The sequence below is a fragment of the Oryzias latipes genome, chromosome 2, assembly GCF_053564925.1.
Source record: "Oryzias latipes strain Hd-rR chromosome 2, Olatipes_Hd-rR_3.1".
Taxonomy (NCBI): Eukaryota; Metazoa; Chordata; class Actinopteri; order Beloniformes; family Adrianichthyidae; genus Oryzias; species Oryzias latipes.
In genome coordinates, this window is record NC_136238.1 from 6,444,192 (window position 1) to 6,465,569 (window position 21,378).

General features: G+C 40.3%; 1 protein-coding gene across 2 annotated transcripts in view; it reads right to left on the reverse strand.

The window, feature by feature from the left end:
- LOC101166036 (fibroblast growth factor 14) overlaps positions 1-21,378 on the reverse strand; it is a 69,564-nt gene that overhangs the window by 35,860 nt on the left and 12,326 nt on the right. The window contains exon 1 of one of the 2 annotated variants that reach the window (XM_023966235.2): positions 5,803-6,604. The exons of the other annotated variant lie outside the window; for it this stretch is intronic. Coding sequence (XP_023822003.1) covers positions 5,803-5,995 — 193 coding nt within the window. The 5' untranslated portion in view covers positions 5,996-6,604. Of the gene's footprint in view, positions 1-5,802; positions 6,605-21,378 lie in introns of those variants that run through there. 2 annotated transcript variants of the gene reach the window in all.

The window sequence follows — 21,378 nt, forward strand, 5'->3', positions numbered from 1 at the left end:
CGAAAACATGGCAGTGGATGTGATCAATACTTTGATTTACAGCAGATACATTCAGATTTCTGCCTCGGCACTAGCGCTCGTCATCTATCAAAGGAGACGTCGGCGTCTTCTTCTGGCCATGGAGCGTTGAGCTCCTTACACGTGGGAGGGGCTACGGATGAAGCCATTTTGGGACATGGTGATTTAACAGAGGAGCTGTGGATCCAACGATTCCACATGATGAGCTGTGTGATGCTGTGAGACCTCTGGTGGCGCCCAAGGCAGCCAGTGGTGGCATCCGGTTGTTGGTCACGTGATGCATTTTATTCGCAAAGGGCTTCCATTGCAGTTTTGCCAAACATATCAATGTCAATACGCCTCAAAAATCACCCGCTTATACCGCAAAGAAATTTTGTTATGATAAATGTGCTTTTTTTTTTGCGTTTCCATCAGGCGAATTTATCACCGCAGATGTGCTTGGAAACAACCAACTGGTTTAGCATTGATCTTCTCTAGATTGTCCTCATGAATGGTGTAGATGACTGTCTTCTGACATTGGTTCAGTCTTCAGCCGTAACTGACCCAGACTGAGACCATTGCAGGTGTTTGGCGTTAATTAGCTAATTAGCGTGTGACATCATCAGATTCCAACAATAACTTTCATCATTTTCACATTTCTTTGGAGACATTGATTGCTTTTTATTTCCTGTAAGCTATAATCACTTGATTTATTTCTTTTTTAAATAGACAATTGAAAAAATTTAAACGTTGACTTCACAAACTTTAAAACATTTTATTTTATTATTATTTTGATGAATTTGTAGCTTTTGGTTCACTGCCAGCACAAATGGCAAAGCAGGCAACTAACTTTTGTTGTTTTTTTGTGGCTGATTTAGTCTTTTCATTCATTTTTAGATTGAACTTTTAGAATTGAGCAATACCTTTAAAACCTTTAAACATTTACCATGTCTGGAAAAGGAATAAGACAAAAATATTTATTCCAGACTCATGAAATATCAAAGTTTCTTGAGTTTTTATAATCTAATATAAATGAATGAACAGGAAACATAATTAATGTCCCCTAAAGACGGAAATAAACAATACAAACTATTTGTTTTATGAATTAAATTAATTATAAAATGAAACTTGTGTCAATGTATAATTTTTTTTTAAAACAAAATGTCATTTTAAACTTTGACCCCCTTCTTCCTCTTTAAATATAAATCATATCAGGACAGAATGTGTCCTTTTAAAATCCCAATGTTCCTTCTGCTTGAATATTTATTGAAGGCCATTGCTGCATCCATCATTGATGTTGGCGCAACTTCTCGGCGTCGTGAACAGAATAATCTCCGATTCTCCGAGGGACCGTCGGCCGTTCCCGCCTTTTCATTCATAGTACCGGACTCCGGCCTTGGAGGTGTTTTTCCTGCGCTTCTCATGCAGGTGATGCTCCCACTCTTCCCAGTATCCTTATGTCTGTTACTAGGGAAATTCCCCTTCTCACGTCACCATAGCAACAGTCTCCATGATTCCAGACTGTTCCAGGGAAGGGTATTTCCCCATTTGCACACACACACGATGCAGCGTTTTCTGTGTAATTCCTTCTGATTCAGTCGACCGATCGCGCTGCAACATGCATTTGATGCGTCACTTTGTTAATTCGCTCCAGCCTGAGTCTGCATGTCGATGTAATGACGAGGAGGAAAAAAAGGTGTGTGAATGAAGAGTGAGGATCTTCTCCCGTCACACTGGAGCAGCATTTCACCAAACAAAAGCACCAAAGGATTCGTCTGCGGCTTCCCGGCGCCCTCGTTTCATCCTCGTTAGGATCGGCTTCAGCTCTGATTACAGAAACATACTGTACGGCGGCGCAGAGAGGACTTCTCTCCATCTGCGTTCAGGCTGATATGAAATTAGGATCTAATTTAGTAACATTTAGTTTGGCTTTTATGTTGTTTTTCTATCTAGAACATTTTATTCCTCAGAGGAAAACCCTCATCTCATAAGGCGATTGTGCATATTCAAATACATCGACACATTCTGCAGAAAGCAAATCTGCTAAGGAAGAAAAAAGGATCCACAGAGACATTCCTCCCGGGCCCCGGTGCGTCCGTCACACCAGTTAAAATGTGAAACAATATGACATTGGACATCTGATCCACGGAGAGCCATTTTACAGAGCGATTCCATTTTCTACCTGGGGTCAGGTTCAGACGGCGACATGGAGGCAGAGCGGCCCGAGGGTCTCTTACTTCACCTTTACCTCGGATTCTTGCTGGAAAAAGTGCAGCGGATCAGAGATCGGCGGAGAGGAGGAGTCCTGGCTGCATGTCCAAGCTAAATGCCAGGTCGCACTCATTGACGATGCTCTGAATAAAGAGCATTTTAGGAGAAAGTCACGTTCAGGATGATGCGTTTAAAGGCATCAAAGCAACAGAAATGTTTCTGTTTGTGTCTTTTGGGGTTTATTTCGAATCATTCACTTCAGATTAATTTTATACAAATTATAATAATAATAATAGCATCTGTCATTGAATACATTCATAGTAACCCCAGAAGTGTCACCGGCGACAACTACTCTGACATATTGCAACACGATCAATGTCAATCAGCTGATCCCTTATGCAAAAAAAGCGTCTTTTCATATCGAATCAACGTAAAGTGTTACATAACGGCGCAGAGCTGCTTTCAAATTCGCTGGAATCGCGGTAATAGCATAAATGACAGTAGTTGAAGGAATTTAAACACTAGGTGTTAAGCAAAGTTTTAAAAAAGAAGCTAAACGTGCTTTTCTTTCCATCAATAAAATGTCCTGCATGTGGTTGATCAGCTAGCATACATGTAGCAACTGCGTCAGACACTTAAGTTACAGACGTAAACGTTTGCATCGTCAGTATATTGTTAAACTCTTCGATTTTAAGATGATGATGATATTTTAAACGGAGTAAAATTTAAAACCCTAAACTCTAAAAGCTCTAGTCACTGAAGTTGGCTTGTCCGGCCTGTGGAGAGTCATAGAGGAGGGCGGCTGCCTCTTAAGGGAAGCCCGGGGTGTCTCATATGGCTCAAACGGTCACCTCGTGAAAATGGAACGTACCATTGTCGTGTGTGTGGTAAATGTATTGTTAAGTATTTGCAAGGATAATGGAAGTTGCACACAATTGTGACGTGCGGATAATGCTTTCATACGGTGTCCTTACGCCACACTCTAGTCCTTCACAAGGTGTTAGCAGTGGCTCCTTACTGACCGCGGACAAAAGGGTGTCCACACAAGCTACACTCTCATTCCCTTATTTCTTTATTTCTAACAGTAATGCTACGTTCACATCGGCCCCGTCAATGCACGGTCAAGCGACCACTTTCAAAGAAACGTCTATGTAAACATGTGTATAAGCCGGGGTTCCACAATCTAAGCAAGTTTTCAAAAAGCCCTCTTGAAAATGGCTAATTCTCACATTCTAGTTCAAATAAATGAATACATTAAAATCAACTTTCTGAGCTTTTAAGTGTATAATGTTCAAATATTTGGATCAATTCATGCATTTCAGAAAACCAAAGAAAAACAAATATTTTCATGTTAAAAAAAAACAATATGTGGATAAAATGGTGTGTAATTCAAATACTTTATTTTCTTTTAAGTCAAAAAAGACTCGTAGTTTACCAAAAATTGATTCTCTATACTACTTTAGTGCAAATTTGTTGTCTTGCGTGTAAGTTGGGTGATTTACAAGTTTTTAAAAAATTCTATAACTTTTTTTTGACAACTTTTTTACCCTCAGAAATCCTCCTGAAGATACGCTTCAGGGAAAACTCTAATTGGTGTTACTGCTAATGAGGAGGAGCATCAACTTGATTTCAAAGCTCCTCATAACTACAACTTCACCCCCGCAGATGTTAAGCAGAGGGGGCAAATGGGGTTGAGTTCTGTTCAGTTCTGCCTCAGAACCTAAACGACTCAGTTGATGGGCTTTTTACAGATGTGCTCATTTAGCTGAGATTACACTGAATTTGTGGAAGTTTTTCGGTGTCAGATTAACTGAACATTAATGAGCTTCCTTCCTATGAATTTGAGGGAAATGGTTCCTTTGTTATCATTTGTGTAACTCGTGTTTTTTGTGCGGTTCACAACGCAGCGATTTCGCAAATTAACTAACAGGACAGTTCACTACCTCAGGCTGCGAGAAGGATGTAATTTTAATGCTGTTAACATTATAATTGGCAATGAAAATAATAAAGTGGCACGTCCCCGCAGACTCACTCTGGATTCCTCCTGCCTACAAATCAGTCTGTGAATTTGGAGGATTGTGTAGGCATCATCCGAACTGACAGCTGTGGTATTTCATCCAGCGCTGTGACAATAAGGCAATTTACCTCGGAGCACGCGTGTCAGACATCAGACGGGCTCCGTTTGGGTTTTTACTCCACGTTCCATGTTCGTGGGAGAATATTTCTGTCTTTTTATGTAACGGGGTAGCAAAAAAAAGCCTAAAATGTCTTTAGAAGGGTTTCTATCAAAATTCATGATTTTGTTTGTATAATCAATTAGAGCGCAGTTTTCTTCACATGGGGTTCTTATGATGGATTAAAAATGTATTTTTTGTTGAAAATAAGATCCAATTTCAGGAAAATGCACAATTTGATTGCTAGGTTTTGTTTTTTTAGAAACAAGCGCAGTTGTGGCGTCGTGTCACCTGGTTTTTAGTCGAAGAACGAAGGCTTTCTGATCGGTTAGCTCCAGTTCTGTGAAGATCTCCTTCACAGAACCTCTGGAAGAGAGTGAGGGGATGCTGGCAAGTGGCTCTCACATAAACAGCACAGAGCGTGGACGCTGCCACACTTTTACCAGCAGTTCTCACAGCTGAGGGTGGAGAGCTGGAAGGAGCTGGTGAAGGAAAAAGGTGGAAAAAGAGGGGGGAATGGAGCTGGAAGGAAGGAGGAAAAACGTTGGAACTTGGGGAGGTTTGGGTGGAGAAGGAGAGCAAAAGAGGTAAGGACGCGAAGGTATGGAACGTCTGTTCTAAAAGAAGGAGAGAAAGGTGGGAAGAGGATTAGAATGGCAGGAAAAGGGAGGATGGAGGAGAAGAAAGTGGCACAAAAAAAGGATGGGGGAGGAACAAAATTTTAAAGGATCTTAAGCTAAATAGGGCATGAAGATGGGAGGAGGCCAGAAGACAGAGGAAGGTGAGGGAAGGAGGGAACAGCCTGCAAAAAGAAGGAGGGAGAAGGCTGCTGAAATGAATCAGGACAAAGATCTGACGACGGTCGTGGAGGATGGACACCTGTTAGAGACGGACAGGAAAGGAGAGATGACAAAGACCAGTCGTTTCCTGCCGCCGTCTCCCATCTTTTTTTTATCCCCACCCCTCCGCACACCGTCACCTGCTGCTGTCTCACACAATTCCAACAGCGCTGTCATGTTCATTTAGAGATTTCACAATAAAAGGATGGAAAATGTGGCTTTTTTTGTTGTTTGGTTCAAAAGGGAGCATCTTAGTTGAGGATATTTCTGCTGTCATCAATGTGTAAAGTCTAAGGAGAGAAGGGGCAAATACTGGCATTGGGGGCGGGGGGTAGACTAATCTGTGGCATCAATAATAAATGCACCTGGAAACTACTGAACCATGGGGCACAAACAAGACATGACAGAAACGCCTCTGGCGGGGCGTGAACGCAGCTGGATTTTTGCGTAAAGCTGTGCGTAAAGTCTGCGTTTTTTGGTGCCATGTTGGCGCAAATCAATAGATCAGCGTGCATGCCTGTGCATGAGACCCCCCCCCCCCCCACCACCACCACCACCACACCCGCCCCGCGCGTGCACACCTTGCCTCCTTAGCCTCCTCTTCTTCAAGCCAAATATTCGGACTTTGGAGAAGATGTCGACCAGGTTCCCATTGCACAAGCCCTGCTTCTTCCCGGGGCTCTTCCGCCGCCGGTGCGCGGTCGGTCGGTGGGGATGCTGCTCCCTCGCCTGCCGCTTCTGCCGGATCAAGCCGCTGGCGATGGCCGCTGCCATGTCTCCGCCGGAACGATAGACACAAAAACAGCCTCGTCTGCGTCCGCGTCCCCGCTTCTCTCTTCAGTGTCCGGCGGCGGGGAACGGAGCGCGGACGGCGGCGGACGCTCTCCTCCGGTCCCGCTAGAACTGCCCCATAGTTCAGCCGGTTCAAAATAAACACTTCTCTGTTCAGAGTTCTTGCTCCTCTTCCTCACCTGTTCGTCACGTCTCACCTGTCTGTCTGTCTGTCTGTCTCTGTCTGTCTGTCTGTCTCTGTCTGTCACATAACAACAGCTGCTTCCCCGGTACTGTCAGTCCGCGCGCCACCCTCGAGCGGCGAGAAAACACCGGCGGGAGAGCGGCCCGAAGCGTCCGAGCAAAGCCATGCCCTCCTCGGAACCGGTCCGTTAGAGGCTCCGCTTACTGAGGCGCGAGGGGCGCGTGCCACCGCGAGCCATTCCAGCTGTGAGAAAGATGCGCCGGACACTTACCGGAAAGACGGCGGCCTGCTTTTCAAAGTAAAAGCACGTAGCTTGCACAATAATCTAGTAGTTGTTGTATTTGCAGTTTCTCCATATTAAAAAAAACAATTGTTAAGTTTTATCCACTCTACATCTCACGAGCCTGTTAATAAAACCTAGAGAAAAAATAAAAAATGTAAAAACGTGGATGAAATTCCATCAAACGGGGCACAATAATATATAATGACTTATTTTATCTCAATGTTTCATTGTATTCATCTTTCTTATATGTTTATTTTACAATTTTAATGCAGCTCAAGCTTTTTATAATGATGTCATTTTTTTTAAATTAAGAAACGTTACGAATAAGTACAGCTGCCATTCTTTGTCACAGGTTTTACACTCGCATGTCACAAGATCAGACGGGAGGGGGGTAGTAAAAAAGTGAAAATATCATTCTTCTTATTAGTGATTATTTAATACATATTTTTTAGAAAATAGCTGCTTCTTTTTAGGTTAAGACCCAAACCTTCCTATACATACAGGTTTTATTGTCCTCCTGCAGCTGTAATTAAAGGTTTTTAATGATTTATTGATCGTTTGAATACATTTTTTTTTAAACTGCACACTTGCTGCACAGATGCTTTACATATAAAGCTGCCTAACCATTTTCAAATCCTTTTGGAACCACAGGATTAGCTAAGAGAGAAAGAGCCAGTTCATGGCAGGGAATAAAGTTGTCTGAAACAAAATATTTTAAAATAAAATCGAAATTGACTGAAGGTTTTTTTATTCTGAAAGGCTTAACCGGATGCTCCATTGAGTGCTGCTTGTAGTTTGGGATGTTGGAGCGCTCCTTGGACCATCACAGCTTTGGAGCAACACGCTCCTCTCAGCATCAACCGGTTTTCCTGCTGTGGGGGGCCTGAGGGGGTGTTTAGGGTTGTCACCCCCCCCCCCCCCCCCCCCTCACAAAAACCTAGCTATCTGCCACAAGGAAACCCTTTCCCAACAACAGAACCATCCATTGATGATCACACACTAGCTCTGAAATGAAGCAAGAAGCGGAAATTTGAACCAAATCGCCTCAAGGAAATGGAAAATCAAACCAAAAAATCCTTCAAATCGAGTCATAAAAATCTGCAAATGTACATTTAAGCAACACAATTTGCCGTATTGGCATGATTTCAATAAAGGTGCGGGTTGTTTCGCAGGACAAACTAGGCAGGTGATGAGCTATTGCCCCCTCTCCTCCCGCCTTTTTGTCTGCATTCAGCTCATTTTAAAGAATGCAGCAGGCCCGGACTGATGGGCTGATCAGCTGCAGCGCGCGCGCGGCCTCCCGTCTGCCTCTGGCTGCAGCTCTCAGGGATTCTCAGCTGTGAGCGACAGCTGAGGCGGCGTCCGACCCCCCTGTTTGCTGTCAGATGCCGCGCCTTTCAGAACACTAAACAAACTGTAGGGCTGCAGTATCATGTTTCATGCTCTGCTCTCTGGTGAGGAGGGTTTGAATCCCTCCTGAAATGGCAGGTGTGCCGGGACACTCAGGGATATCTCTGCAGTCCGGTTAAGCTTGAACATTTAAAAAAAATACATAGGCCTGTTTTTCTAAATATAAGACGTTTCCGTCACATCCAATTTTTACACAAATGGAATAAAGATTCATTTATTCCTCAAATTTTATTCTAAAGCAAATTTTGTTCTTTTTTTTAAACATTTACATCAACAAATGTAACTTTCTCTGAAAAAGTATTTAATTAAACACCAATAGAAATGCTGTTTTTGCTTGTTGTTTTATAAATAGACGAAATACTTAAAAGCTTATTTGCATATTTTGTGTATATTTAGTGAAATTTTTTTCAGAAAAAAAACTTACCCCGACTTCTAAAACGAATTAGCCGTCCACTAAACCTGCTCAATCCATGCAGTACCTCATTTGGACCTTATTACTTTTTAAAAAATAGGTTTAGGAACTATACTAAAATGATCCCAACAGACTTTAGTTTAAGTTTAGCTTGAATAAATCAACCACTTGAAAACTCTTCCTGTTAGGTAACACAAACTCTTCAAATTATGTGTGTTTATCTCAAGTTACCCATTTTAGGTACAAAAAAAGTACAAAAATAAGTATAAAAACAAAAATCCTGGATGGCAGTCCAACAAGTTGAAACCCTGAGTTTGGTCTGTAAGGTTCATCAAAGTGGCAGAATATAAACAAAGAATCCAGGAAGTCACATCATTTCTTCTTTTTTTAAAGTGTTTATTAGTTTATTGGGGGGGGGGGGGGGGGGGGGCAGAACAAAAGTATTTCGGTCCATTCTTCCACACAGCTGTGATGTTTTGCAACTTTCAACTCCTTCCACAGATTCTTCATTGGATTGACGTCCAGATATTGGCTATCCGGAGGTCCCGCCATGTCTCATTAATGTTCTCACTGATGGAAGGAGGTGTTTGTCCAAAATTTCTCCATACATGGATCCATTCATCCATTCCTTCCTTTGGATCAGTCGTCCTACCCCAAATCATGAGGCTTCCACCCCTATGCTTCACAGTGGGCTCTCCTCAGCGAAGTACCGCTTCCAAACACGGCGACTGGCGTTTCAGTCAAACAGTTCCATTTTGGTCTCATCTGACCACATGACCTTCTCCTAAGCTTCCTCTGGATCATCCAGATGGCCTCTAGACGGGCCCAGACATGTCCTGGCTTAAGCAGGAGGACCTTTGGAGCCCTCTTCAGCTCACTGACAAGTTCCCCCTGGGTAGTTTCCTCACCGTTCTGCAGATGATTTGTTCCACCAGGTGAGATCTTTCATGGAGCTCCAGGTGGAGGGAAGATTGTCAGTGATCTTCCATTTTCTAATAATTGCTCCGACAGTTGATCTCTTCTCTCTAAGCTGCTTCTTTATAATAGATCGGTTCATTCCAGTCTGGTCTATAGGTTTGTCCCTGGTGTCCTTCGACAGCTCTTTGGTCTTAATGGTTGCAGTCTGACTGTTTAAGGATGGGGACAGGTGACCGGTTCAAACAGGTGACATTAAAACAGGGAATCAGTATAGGATAGAAGAGCTTCTTGAAGAGGTTTGGAAGTGCAAATACTTATTTTCAGCACTTACATTCTTTAATAATCAAAAACTGATCTTTTTTTTTGATGAACACCACAGACCAAACTCACCTTTTCTTAGTGGAACCATTTGAAGAATCAGTGACTGATGGTTTAAAACCCGAATATGCCTTGAATTTAAAAAAGGCCTCTGTTTTTTATAGGGGCCAATGACTTGAATAATTCATCAAATAATTCTAAAACAAAGTTAATTATTAATACAATACATGTATTTATATATTGCTAGTCATTCTTAAAGCATTGTTTTAAGGTTCTTCATTTAATTTACAATTTTTTCCACATGATTTAGAAAAACATCAATCAGTATAAAAAAAAAGAAAATAATTAAAAGGTTTCACATATATTATTTAACTACCCCAAAAACTCAACTTTTGACCAATCAAAGGGAAGTGTTAATTGGGTATTTTCAACCAATCAGAGCTACTGACAAGTACTGGGCGTTTTTACTTTATGACCCCTTAATATTATTAGCATTTATGTCAGCTAGAGGAATCCAAAAACGGTCAATTTTCCTTTTCGTTTTTTATCCTAATAAAAATTGATGCTTTCTACTTACTTTAACTGTAGAAAATAAAATAGGGTTATAGGTTTGTTACTAATCAGTGTCTTCTTGTTTCGTTTTTTGTTTATATTCTTGAGATTAATGCTTTATTTTATAACCATAAGGAATTCAAAAGTATTTGAGGCGCCTTTTCAGCACCAAGGACAGCGTCTAGAAAATCCTCACCTCAGGTGCTCCTTTTTGTTGTGTACGTGTGTCTGCGTACTGAAGACACACGTACACACACACATATAGACCATCTCACCACTAGGTGGCAGCAGAGAATGACTTAGAACACAATATGACAAGTACATTTATGAATAAAAAATCATAAATGAATTCAATTCAGCTATTAAATGAAGAAAATATTACATTCGGAGCCTAATAGCCTTTTAAAGAAGTGTTTTTGTGAATATTTTTATTCAGAAAAGAATCAACAAAAACAGAAGCAGGACTCGTTCATTTCATTAATTTTTATGTGAAAGAAACAAAAACAAAATATTTGACAGGATTCCAGCAGTTTTCCTCTTCTGTAACAAACTGCATGTGTGGGGGGAAAATATATCACCACGTGTGTTGATGCATCAGTGTGTGTGGAGGATGTGTGTGTTTGTGTGTTTGCAGTGCACACTTTTATCCAGGTCAGCCCAAGTGAAGGAGTCATGAATAAATCAACAGCACATTAAAATTCATCGCTTCGGCAGCCTTTTGTGATATAACAGAAAAGACGCGGCGCTTCAGACTTCAAAAGGAAAACTCGTAAAAATTCTAATTTATGCTCTGCTTTTTATTATTATTATTATTATTATTATTATTATTATTATTATTATTTTAAGCATTCTTAAATCTTGTGTGGATCTGTAAAGAGGCAACAGAGCCCTCTACAGATTTTAAAGCATAACAGCACTTAAACTAACAACTATCCAATCCTATTCTTATTCTTTAATAGGTTTTATATCGAGTTTTATTTTTATCTGATCAGCAAAACTACAGTAAAATAATTTCCTATTGTTATGTTGAAGGTATAAATGTTAAAATATGACATCTGCTAACTGTATTTAAGATTTTTTTATCTTTAAATCCAACTAATCACATTAAAAGAGGATTTTTAGCCAGATATTAATGAGTAAAAATGATTTGAGTGAATAAATAAGCACAAAAAAAAGTAGTTTCTGTTGCAAAGTTGGATTTCATGTTTCAGGGCAGCAAAAGTTCATGAATTTGTGCAAATTTAAATCCGGTTTAAACAGCAGATGTGCAGCTGCATCTTCCTCTAGGTGGCGCCCTTCTCTTTGCCTGAAGAATGATGGAGAAGGAGCTTTATTTATTTTTCCTCTCTGACGAAAGGCTAAACGTCACCTCAGCTGTGACATTTAAGGAATAGGAGGCTTTTTCCCCGTTTGAGTCTGCAGAGCGGCAGACAAGAGAGGAGGTGCTGATGCGGCGACAGGGAGGAGAAGGAGGCGCAGAGGTGGGTGGGTCTTCCCCAGACAGGAGAACGAGAAAAGCCGCTCTGAAAGCAGCAGGATGAGTCATAATTCAGGGCCCCCGCCCACACGGCGCTCGCACACAGACGGGGAAATCCACTGTTGCCTTGGCAACAGGTGATCGGTGACGCAGGTGGGTCTCCGACAGGAGAGTGAGTGAACACCTGCTGAATGCAGAGGGAGACTGCGGGGTTTGCCTCGCCTCCTCTCTTCATCCGTCTTTTTTTGACATCAGCGAGGAGGAGGAGGAGGGAAAACGTCACGACCCGCACAAACACTCCTGTCCTCCCATGATGAAGCCCTGCTCCATTGTTGTTCTCCTGTCGGCCTCAAGCTCTCTTCAGGTTCCGGGAGAAGACTTCACAGCATGGCAGAGAAGTTGGGATAAAATATTATCACCTCATCGTAACATGGAGCTCAATGAGAGTAAATTCTGAATGGAACTGCAGGGGTGGAGTTGCTTTCTGAGTAAAAGTCGTGCAATCTTTGTTTAAATTTATCCCAAGCCAATCGCTAAAAAGCTAAGAATCTGAAATAAATTGGAAGAAAACCCATGAAACTTAAAAAATAAATGTTCTTTAGCTTTTTACAATCATTTCTCTTTTACTCGTGTTTTTGTTTTTGTGTATTTTATTATGAAGGGCTTATTATATGATTTTATTGCGTTCTTGTTTGTGTTTATGTACAGCACCTTGAGCTGTCCTCTCTTCGTGAAAGCTGCTCTAGAAATAAAATCAATTTGGATTTGGATTTGGATTTGGACCGATTCGGCAGAACTGGAGGAAGTTTCTGTGGAGCTCTGAGGATCTCTGCTTGGACTAGAGGACGGGTGGATTCATTTCAAAGTCCAGTTTTTGGCAGCAACAGCAGCGGTCATGCAAAGACTTCTCAAAGCTGAGGAGGCCCCAGACTTTCTCTGGTTTGATGAGTCAGCCGGTTAAAAAGCAAAACCCTCATGGATTGAGCTGTGAGTCAAACCAGAGCATCGGTGTTTCTCACCGCAGCGTTCCCCTTTTTTTTTGACAGCTCTCAAATTGGACTGATGTCAGGGATAAATTGGACATCCGCTCTTGCTGATTCTCTGGCTCCCACTGCAGTGATATTGCAGCGATCTGGGGCAGAGAAAGACCGGCTCTGCCGTCATCTCAAACCCCAACCCCGCCCCCTTCTGAGGCGTTTGCATCACCGCGACCTGCTGAGCTTTCTGTCATGACTGAGTCACATTTGAGAGCTGGAGGAGCAGAAATCACATTTAGAAAGGCAACAAAGAAAATAAACGCGAAGAAATGAGCTTTTAGTTACTTGCTTAGGATAAGTTTGAACAAAAGAATCAGGCAGATGGTTTCAGATTTGATCTGCTTTCTGCGGAAAAAATAATTTAAACTAAATATGAGTAAAGACACGATGAGAACATTCCTGGATTTTGGGGAAACTTGAACTTTGAATATTTATTTTCTGAAATGTTTTATTTTTGTGATATTTTCTTCAATTTTGTCCAAAATTATTTTTTTTAATTCTATTTTTTTGGGGGGGTTCTTTTAATTATGTAACTTAATTGATTTAGTATTAAAAGCAATTTATAAAACAATTAAAAGCATTAAACTGTTCTGTAGAATGAAACTCCACATTTTTGGAGATACGATTATTTTTCGTTATCCTTTCTTGAAAGGAACTAAAATCACTTTAGCGTGTGCACTATGTAAATTGTTTTCAACAAAAACTTGTAAAAGATTGTTGTTTTTTTCAATTCAGTTATTGCCATTTTGCATAAAAATACAGAATGCTTAAATATATGTCAAATCTAAACCATATCAGGAAAGCTTCTATCCTTTTTATGGTCCTTTTTCGGGATTTTTTCTACTAGATTATTATTTTATATTATATTATTTAATGCAAAAGAAATCTGAAAAGGGTGTTGCTGTTTACTCATCTAATAAAAGAAGGACTACAAATGCAGGTTGGTAGTTAAAAAACAAGTTCCTGAAATCTAAATCACTTTTATTCAAAAATTTGATTTTATTTCTGTTTTTATAAATCTAAAGCACATTTGTCAAGCTCAAGGCCCGAGAGCATAAAATTTTTAAATTTTTGAAAAAAAACAAAAATTGGTGCGTATTTATTCATATCTAGGGGGAATTGGACTTGAAATATTGTATTGGGCAACTATACATTAGGAATACATCATTTAAAATCCCAAATCAATAAACAAACGTACCTTAACTTCCTAGTTTATCCACATTTTGGACAATAAAGTCACAATTTTTTATTCTGAGACGACAGCAGGTGCAACAAAAACAGTTGTGAGCTCCGGGGCTTTTATTTTTTAGGGCCCAACCAGAATTGTCAATAAATATTTCACTTTATTTCATTTTTTTATGTGAAATGTGTAGTTTTCTTTTTACAGTCTGAGAGAAATGAAAGCTTAGCTCTGCTGGTTTATTTGGATTGTGGCGCAAAACCTTTAGTGTCTTTTCACAAAGTGGATTTTTTTTGCTTAGAATAAAATCATAAATCATACATTTCACAAAGGTGCTAAATTAGCTTTTTAGTATTAAAAAACGAGTATTTTAAAAGAACAAGTAGATTTACCATCACAGTTATTTCCATTCAGCTTTTCTCTGTTTTAATAATCAAGTTTTATTGTAAAACTGCGGTCACTTATTCATTTCTGTCCAATAAAGTGTTTAAAATGATCCCAAACTGACAGCTCCAATGAGAACACGCTGATTAAATCATCAGGGTTGCTATCTAGTAAAAATGTTCTGCCTTCATTTCTAACTTGAATCATACTCACGTACAGATTTTTACTGTGTGGAGCTTTGGTAAAGTCAAATTTCCCAGAGGAGCTGCAGTTAAGTGAACCGTCTAGCTGTATTTATCTCCATTTGTTCCTAAAGTTTAACATTTTTAGCTGAAAAAACTCGTGAGTTTGAGCAGCTGCATGCATTTTCGACGTTTTCTGACAGAAATGGCTCGTCCCCCACTGGATCTCCTTCTTGTGTATTTCTTTACGATCCAAAACTACTTAAAGTAGATTTCCGTCCATAGATTTAACTTTCAACAACGCCAACTCTGCCATTAAACCGAATTGAGAAGCAGGTCTTTGATTGGTCAGCTCACATGACAATCAGCTGAAGATTTTCCGCTGATTGGAGCATAACTGACGAGTGAAACCACTTTGAAGACGATTTTGCATAAGATATTCAATACCAATTACTGGTCATTTTTTATTGGTGATTTTTTTATTGACTATCCTAAACACAAACAAAGGCTATCAGAAATAAAAACTTTATTGTGCAGAGTTCAAAACACAAAAATCACCTCTTCATGCCGACCGAGTTGTGTTGTTGCTATTGGGTAACACGCACAACTTGCAGCTCCTCTGGTCATGTGACCGATGGAGGAAATCATTGGAGGGGGGTGTTTTGGCACAACACACTCACTTAATAACAAAAAAAAATCTAGAAATGACACATGCACATATTTTCTCAGTTATTAATTAATAACAGATGCATGAATGGAGTAGTTGATACCAAAATGCTCCATCCTCTCCTTCCTTTAACTTACAGGTGTCAAACTAACCTGTAGCTTTTTTTTGGTAAAAAAAAACAAAAAAAAAAAACACTGGCACTCCCCACGTTTATCCTGAGATGCTCCAAAACTGATTTTATTTTTTATTTTCATGCTTTTATCAGAAAATCCTGACATTTCCCCCTAAGGTTCTGAGCCCCGGTAAGCTTCCATGACAAAGCGAGTTTTTTTTATATTTGAGGTGGAATTTCACACCAAGAAAGCTAATCAGTTTGCAGGCGAGTAAGTCTGCCTGTGCGCCTTAATCCCCCCCACCACCAACAATGACAACATGGCGAGTTCAGCAACGCAGCACACTGAAGAATCCCATCCAGCTGTTAAAGCTCTCATCGTGGGACGGCGTCCAAACTGTGGCAACAAACACATCAAAGGCCAATCCCCCATTATGGGACGGAAATAGTTTCTTTGCTTTACCGGTTCATTTACTTGAGAAAAAGGAGGAAACATCATTGGAGGCCTGTCAATTACACAATCCTATGTACTCATAGGTGAAAAGCCGTTTTTAGTTGGTCGTGTCAAACTCCGCTTGACTTTTTTTAAAGTATATAATGAATTTAATGTGTATGTTATGTATACATTACTGCAAAAAAAAGTTTGTTTATGATTATGAGTAATTACACTGTCAAGAAGATGGGGTGATCTTCTAATATCTTCATTAATGTGTTTTTTTTTCTTTTTACTTTTTTAATGAAATAATTTAAATGAATCAAATCAAGTGGTCAGCAGCTGCTTTGGCCTTATCTGGTGAGACTGTATGACTGTAAAGGATATTTATACCAGTCAGCAGTGGATGCAGTTTACTTTTTACAGCCATAAAAGCAGCATTTTGTTTTTTGTGGTACTTCATGGTGGGCAAATTCCTAAAAACTTAAAATCTCTTAGTTGCTAAACATGCTCACTTGCTGGCAATGAGTTTTTATTTATTTATTTATAATTATTTTAGTACTTGTACTTATAATTTAGTAACTTAAGTACAAAAAATATTGATCTAAAATGCTTTGGTTGTTGGTGTAAAATTCTAGGGAGGAGTGAACGCTCTTCTCATTGATAAACCATCTTTGTTCCATCTCATCAAGTGTTTCTAATCTAGTGTAATGTTCTATATTTTCATTGTTGTTTAGTTTTACATTTTAAAATTGTTCCAATTTAAACTAAGAATATAACATTTAAAGACAGAAATGACAGAAACACACGTTAGCTGCAAGTAAAATGCAACAGAAAATGCTAAAAGTAGCAAGTAACTTTGCATTAAGAGTAGTTTATTTAATTACTTTTTGAACTAGTGTTTTCACTGTATAGAAATGTTTAGATAAAATGGTATTGACTGCTCAGAAAACATAAATTACGTCCGTTTTAAGTTAAATAGGTGGTTAAAAAGGGTTAATTGTGCATATTTCTTTTAAACTCTTATGGTTTGTGACTTAAGTCTGCTTGATTTTTAAACAAAATGAGACCAAATGACCCTTTATGTCGAGCCAAGACGAGACAAAACCTGAAGAAGCATCAAACACGAGGAATAAAATGTGTGAGTGGACTTAAAGACGACAGGAGACACAAGAAACCATTGGATGAAGTGATGGAGACCAAACCAAAGCGAGCCAAAACACCACAAATAAACAAAACTAAAGCCACAGATTCTCACATCTCAAAACGTGTAAAAATAGTCGAGTCACAGAAATCCACTGACAGCTGTGCAACAAAGCCCTGCCGACAGACGCTGGAGAGCATGAAAGCCACAAGAGGCTGACTCACTGAGTTATTTGTGCTCTCAGCGATACTTCAGAACAGAAGGTCTGACCATCAGAAAACTTTAGCCCTTAATACAAAACACATATTTGTCAACATTTTCTTCTCTTAAATGTTTGGAAAACAGATTTTTAAAACCCCAATTTGTTTACTTGATAAAGCACATTAAAGATTCAAAAATCTGACTCAAAAACGGCAGACGTCTATACATTTTCTATGCAAAACTATTTTAAAAAATCAATTTATGATCTAAAAATGTTGAATTTTTACCTAAATATGCTATAAATTTACATCAAACATTGTCTAAAATTGCAAATGTCTTTGCATCAGATTCAAATCCTCCATCAGGTTCTCAAAGCATTTCTTCCAGAGAAGGTCTTTACTTTTACTATAAAGATGAATAAAACAGATAAAAAAAATACAAAGTCAAATAAATTCACCTCCAACCCAGACCAGCAAACGCACAAACCAATCCTACAGATCTCCTTTAAGCACATAAACCTTTACGGAGACGCCGATTCTGCACTTTTTACAGCATCCAAGAAAGTCTGAATGAAAACATTTGTCTTAAAATTACATCAAAAGATTTAAAGAAAAAGAAAAGTCACTGAAAAAGCATAAAATTTCTTTGTTTCATCTTCTAGTAGGAGATTTTATTTACCCATTCTGAAGAAATGCACTAAAATACACAAAAAAGTCGTACAATTTCTCAATTTTATTCTCTATACGTTAATGCATTTACTTTTACTGTTAGAAAATGCTGCAAAATATAATGAAAATTAACATAATTTCTCCATTTAACCTTCTAATGTGTTTTTTTAATTTTTTTAATTTTAATAAATGCATGAAATATCCTGAAAAGTACATATGCCTCCAATTCATGTACTAATATTTGATTTTGTTCACTTTCATCATTAGAAAACACACTAAAATGCATTGATAGGTAATCACATTTTTTTTATTTTTATCTTCTATGTGATTTTATTTACTAAAATTCTTAAAAGATTCACTAAATCACCCTAAGAAGTTATCAAATTTCTCTGTTTTATCCTCTCTATATGTATATGCTTTTACTTTTTCTTTTAGATAATGCACTTAAGTACACTACAAAGTTATTTTTTTCTTATTTTCACCCTGTAAAATGCTAATTTATTTACTTTTATTGCAAAAAAATACATTGAAAAGTCATCTTCATTTTATCTTCTAATATTCAATTTTAATTTTCTAACTTTTAACATAAAAAGACACATTAACAAACACTGAAAAGGGTAAATGATGTACTTAAAAATGTTTAATAGTTAACCCTAATTTGGATGAGATTTACATAAATATTTTTATCCAACTATGTTTGGAAATGTCCAGCGAGATTCTTTTACTTGGTAAAATTCAGCAAAAGTCAGAAAAGCAAACAAAATGGGATGAAATAGTTGCATAAAAATCTTCATACTGAATTTTTTGCAAAAATAATTTAAGAGAAAGTGTGTTTAGTTGTGCTCCAGTTCTAAAAAACAAAAAAAAAAACTGCATCAGAACGAAACTGCAGCAAACTCTGAATGTCTGATTAAAGTTTTTGTCAGGAAAAAAAGCGTTGGGAAGTTTTTCTGTTGCATCCAAACTGAAGCTTTTCTGTCGTTCCTTCTTACCTGCTTCACTTTTACCCAGAGCGGCTCTGATTCTCCTCTCTGCTACCCTCAGAATCACCTCAAAGTCCATGACCCTCAGACTGGAAACCAGTCTGCTGAAATCCTCCAGACCCCCACCAGCCTAAGCAGAGCCAGACTCCCCCCTCAGAGTCTCAGATCTGGAGATAGTTGTGGGCGGGGCCTTCATTGGGCAAAGGGTCAACGCGGACGACCGATATTTATTTGAATGTGAGAGGAAAAACAAAGATGTGCAGAAAAGGGTTTGATCTTTGTTTTTTTTTTGCATTTCTGATAAAGTTTATAAAAAGTTTCTCCAACATTGCGAGCGGAAACACGCCGTCTGCCATTCAGCTCTTTTTCAAGAGTTTCAAGAGTTCCCATCAGGCTGCTTCTTATCTGTGAAAACACTTCTGTGTGGAGTCTTTCATGTCCCGAGCTCTTGGAAAAATGACACTCAGCACCCCCCAACCCTCTTATAGCAGATATGTGGCGCTTTTGCTGTCAGCCAATGCCCCCCCCCCCCCCCCCCCTTCTCTAATACTTCATTCCTCTGAGTACTTTTTAGAGTCAAATGCAGAAGAAAATCAACTTTAGCCTGAGTGTGTTTCTATTCAAAAGCAGCCCTACCGATTCAAATCTATGTTTAAAGATATGTCACACCTGTTCTACAAACTCGTACCAATAAAGTTTTATCTAAATACAGAATAACACAGGTTTATGTCGTTTATGACTTACTACGCTGTGGTGGGCTTCCGATTCATGAGGGCACTAAAGGAACATGCCACTGCATTTTTCACAGTAAGACCACCTTGAACCAGGTCCTGTTCAAAAACTACAGGGCCTGGACTGTTCAAATCTGGATTAAAGTATAATTTAGATGGTAAGGAGTACAGTAAACACAGTTTTTGATTTGTGAAAATGTGACATAGGATGATTTTTATCGAATTTTATGCGCTGAGTTCACCTTAGACCAGGTCCTGTTCAAAAAGCCACACGACCTGGACTGCTCAAACCTAGATTAAAATATGCATTATATACTAAAGAATACATTGAACACAGTTTCTGACTATCTAAATCATAATTTTAATCCAGGTTTGAGCCGTCCAGGTCCAGTGTTTTTTGAACGGGACCCGGTTCTAGGTGATCTTAGTGCGACAAATGCGATCAAATAATCCTATTTCCCATTTTCACAAATCGGGTAACAGTTTCACGAATCAGACAACTGTAATTAATGTATTCTTTACTATCTTAATTATAATATAATCCAGGTTTTTTAACAGGACCTGGTCTAAGGTGGACTCAGTGTGTAAAATGCAATAAAAATCATCTTATTTCACCATCCATCCATCCATCCATCTTCCTCCGCTTATCCGGGACCGGGTCGCGGGGGCAGCAGACTGAGCAGAGATGCCCAGACTTCCCTCACCCCAGCCACTTCCTCCAGCTCCTCTGGGGGGACCCCGAGACGTTCCCTGGCCAGCCGAGAGACGTAGTCTCTCCAGCGTGTCCTGGGTCTTCCCCGGGGCCTCCGCCCAGTGGGACATGCCCGGAACACCTCTCCAGGGAGGCGTCCAGGAGGCATCCGGACTAGATGCACCTCAACTGGCTCCTTTCGATGTGGAGGAGAAGCGGTTCTACTCCGAGCTCTCCGCGGGTGACCGAGCTTCTCACCCTATCTCTAAGGGAGCGCCCAGCCACCCTGCGGAGGAAGCTCATTTCAGCCGCTTGTATTCGGGACCTCGTTCTTTCGGTCATGACCCATAGCTCATGACCATAGGTGAGTACTGGAACGTAGATCGACCGGTAAATTGAGAGCTTTGCTTTTCGGCTCAGCTCTCTCTTCACCACGACGGACCGATAGAGCGACCGCATAACTACGGACGCCGCTCTGATCCGCCTGTCAATCTCACGCTCCGATCTTCCCTCACTCGTGAACAAGACCCCAAGGTATTTAAACTCCTCCACCTGGGGCAAGGACACTCCACCCACCGAGAGATGGCAAACTACCTTTCTCCGGTCAAGGACCATGGCCTCAGATTTAGCGGTGCTCACCCTCATCCCAGCCGCTTCACACTCGGCCGCAAACCGCCCCAATGCACGCTGGAGGTCCCGGTTCGATGAAGCCAACAGGACAACATCATCTGCAAAAAGCAGAGAGGAAATCCTGTGGTCCCCAAACCAGATCCCTTCCGGCCCCTGGCTGCGCCTAGAAATTCTGTCCATAAAAACTATGAACAGAACCGGTGATAAAGGGCAGCCCTGCCGGAGTCCAACGTGGACCGGAAACAGGTCTAACTTACTGCCGGCTATGCGGACCAAGCTCCTACTCCGGTCATACAGAGACCGGACAGCCCTCAGTAAGGCTCCCCGGACCCCATACTCCCAGAGCACCCCCACAGGATGCCACGGGGGACGCGGTCGAACGCCTTCTCCAAATCCACAAAACACATATGGACTGGATGAGCGAACTCCCACAAACCCTCCAGCACCCTAGATAGGGTGTAGAGCTGGTCCACTGTTCCACGACCGGGACGGAAACCGCACTGTTGTTCCTGAATCCAAGGTTCGACTATCGGACGGACTCTCCTCTCCAGTACCCTGGCATAGACTTTCCCAGGGAGGCTGAGGAGTGTAATTCCCCTATGGTTGGAACACACCCTCCGGTCCCCCTTCTTAAAAAGGGGAACCACCACCCCTGTCTGCCAGTCCAGTGGTACGGTTCCCGACCGCCACGCGATGCTGCAGAGACGTGTCAGCCAAGACACTCCCACAGCATCCAGAGACTTGAGGTGCTCAGGGCAGACTTCATCC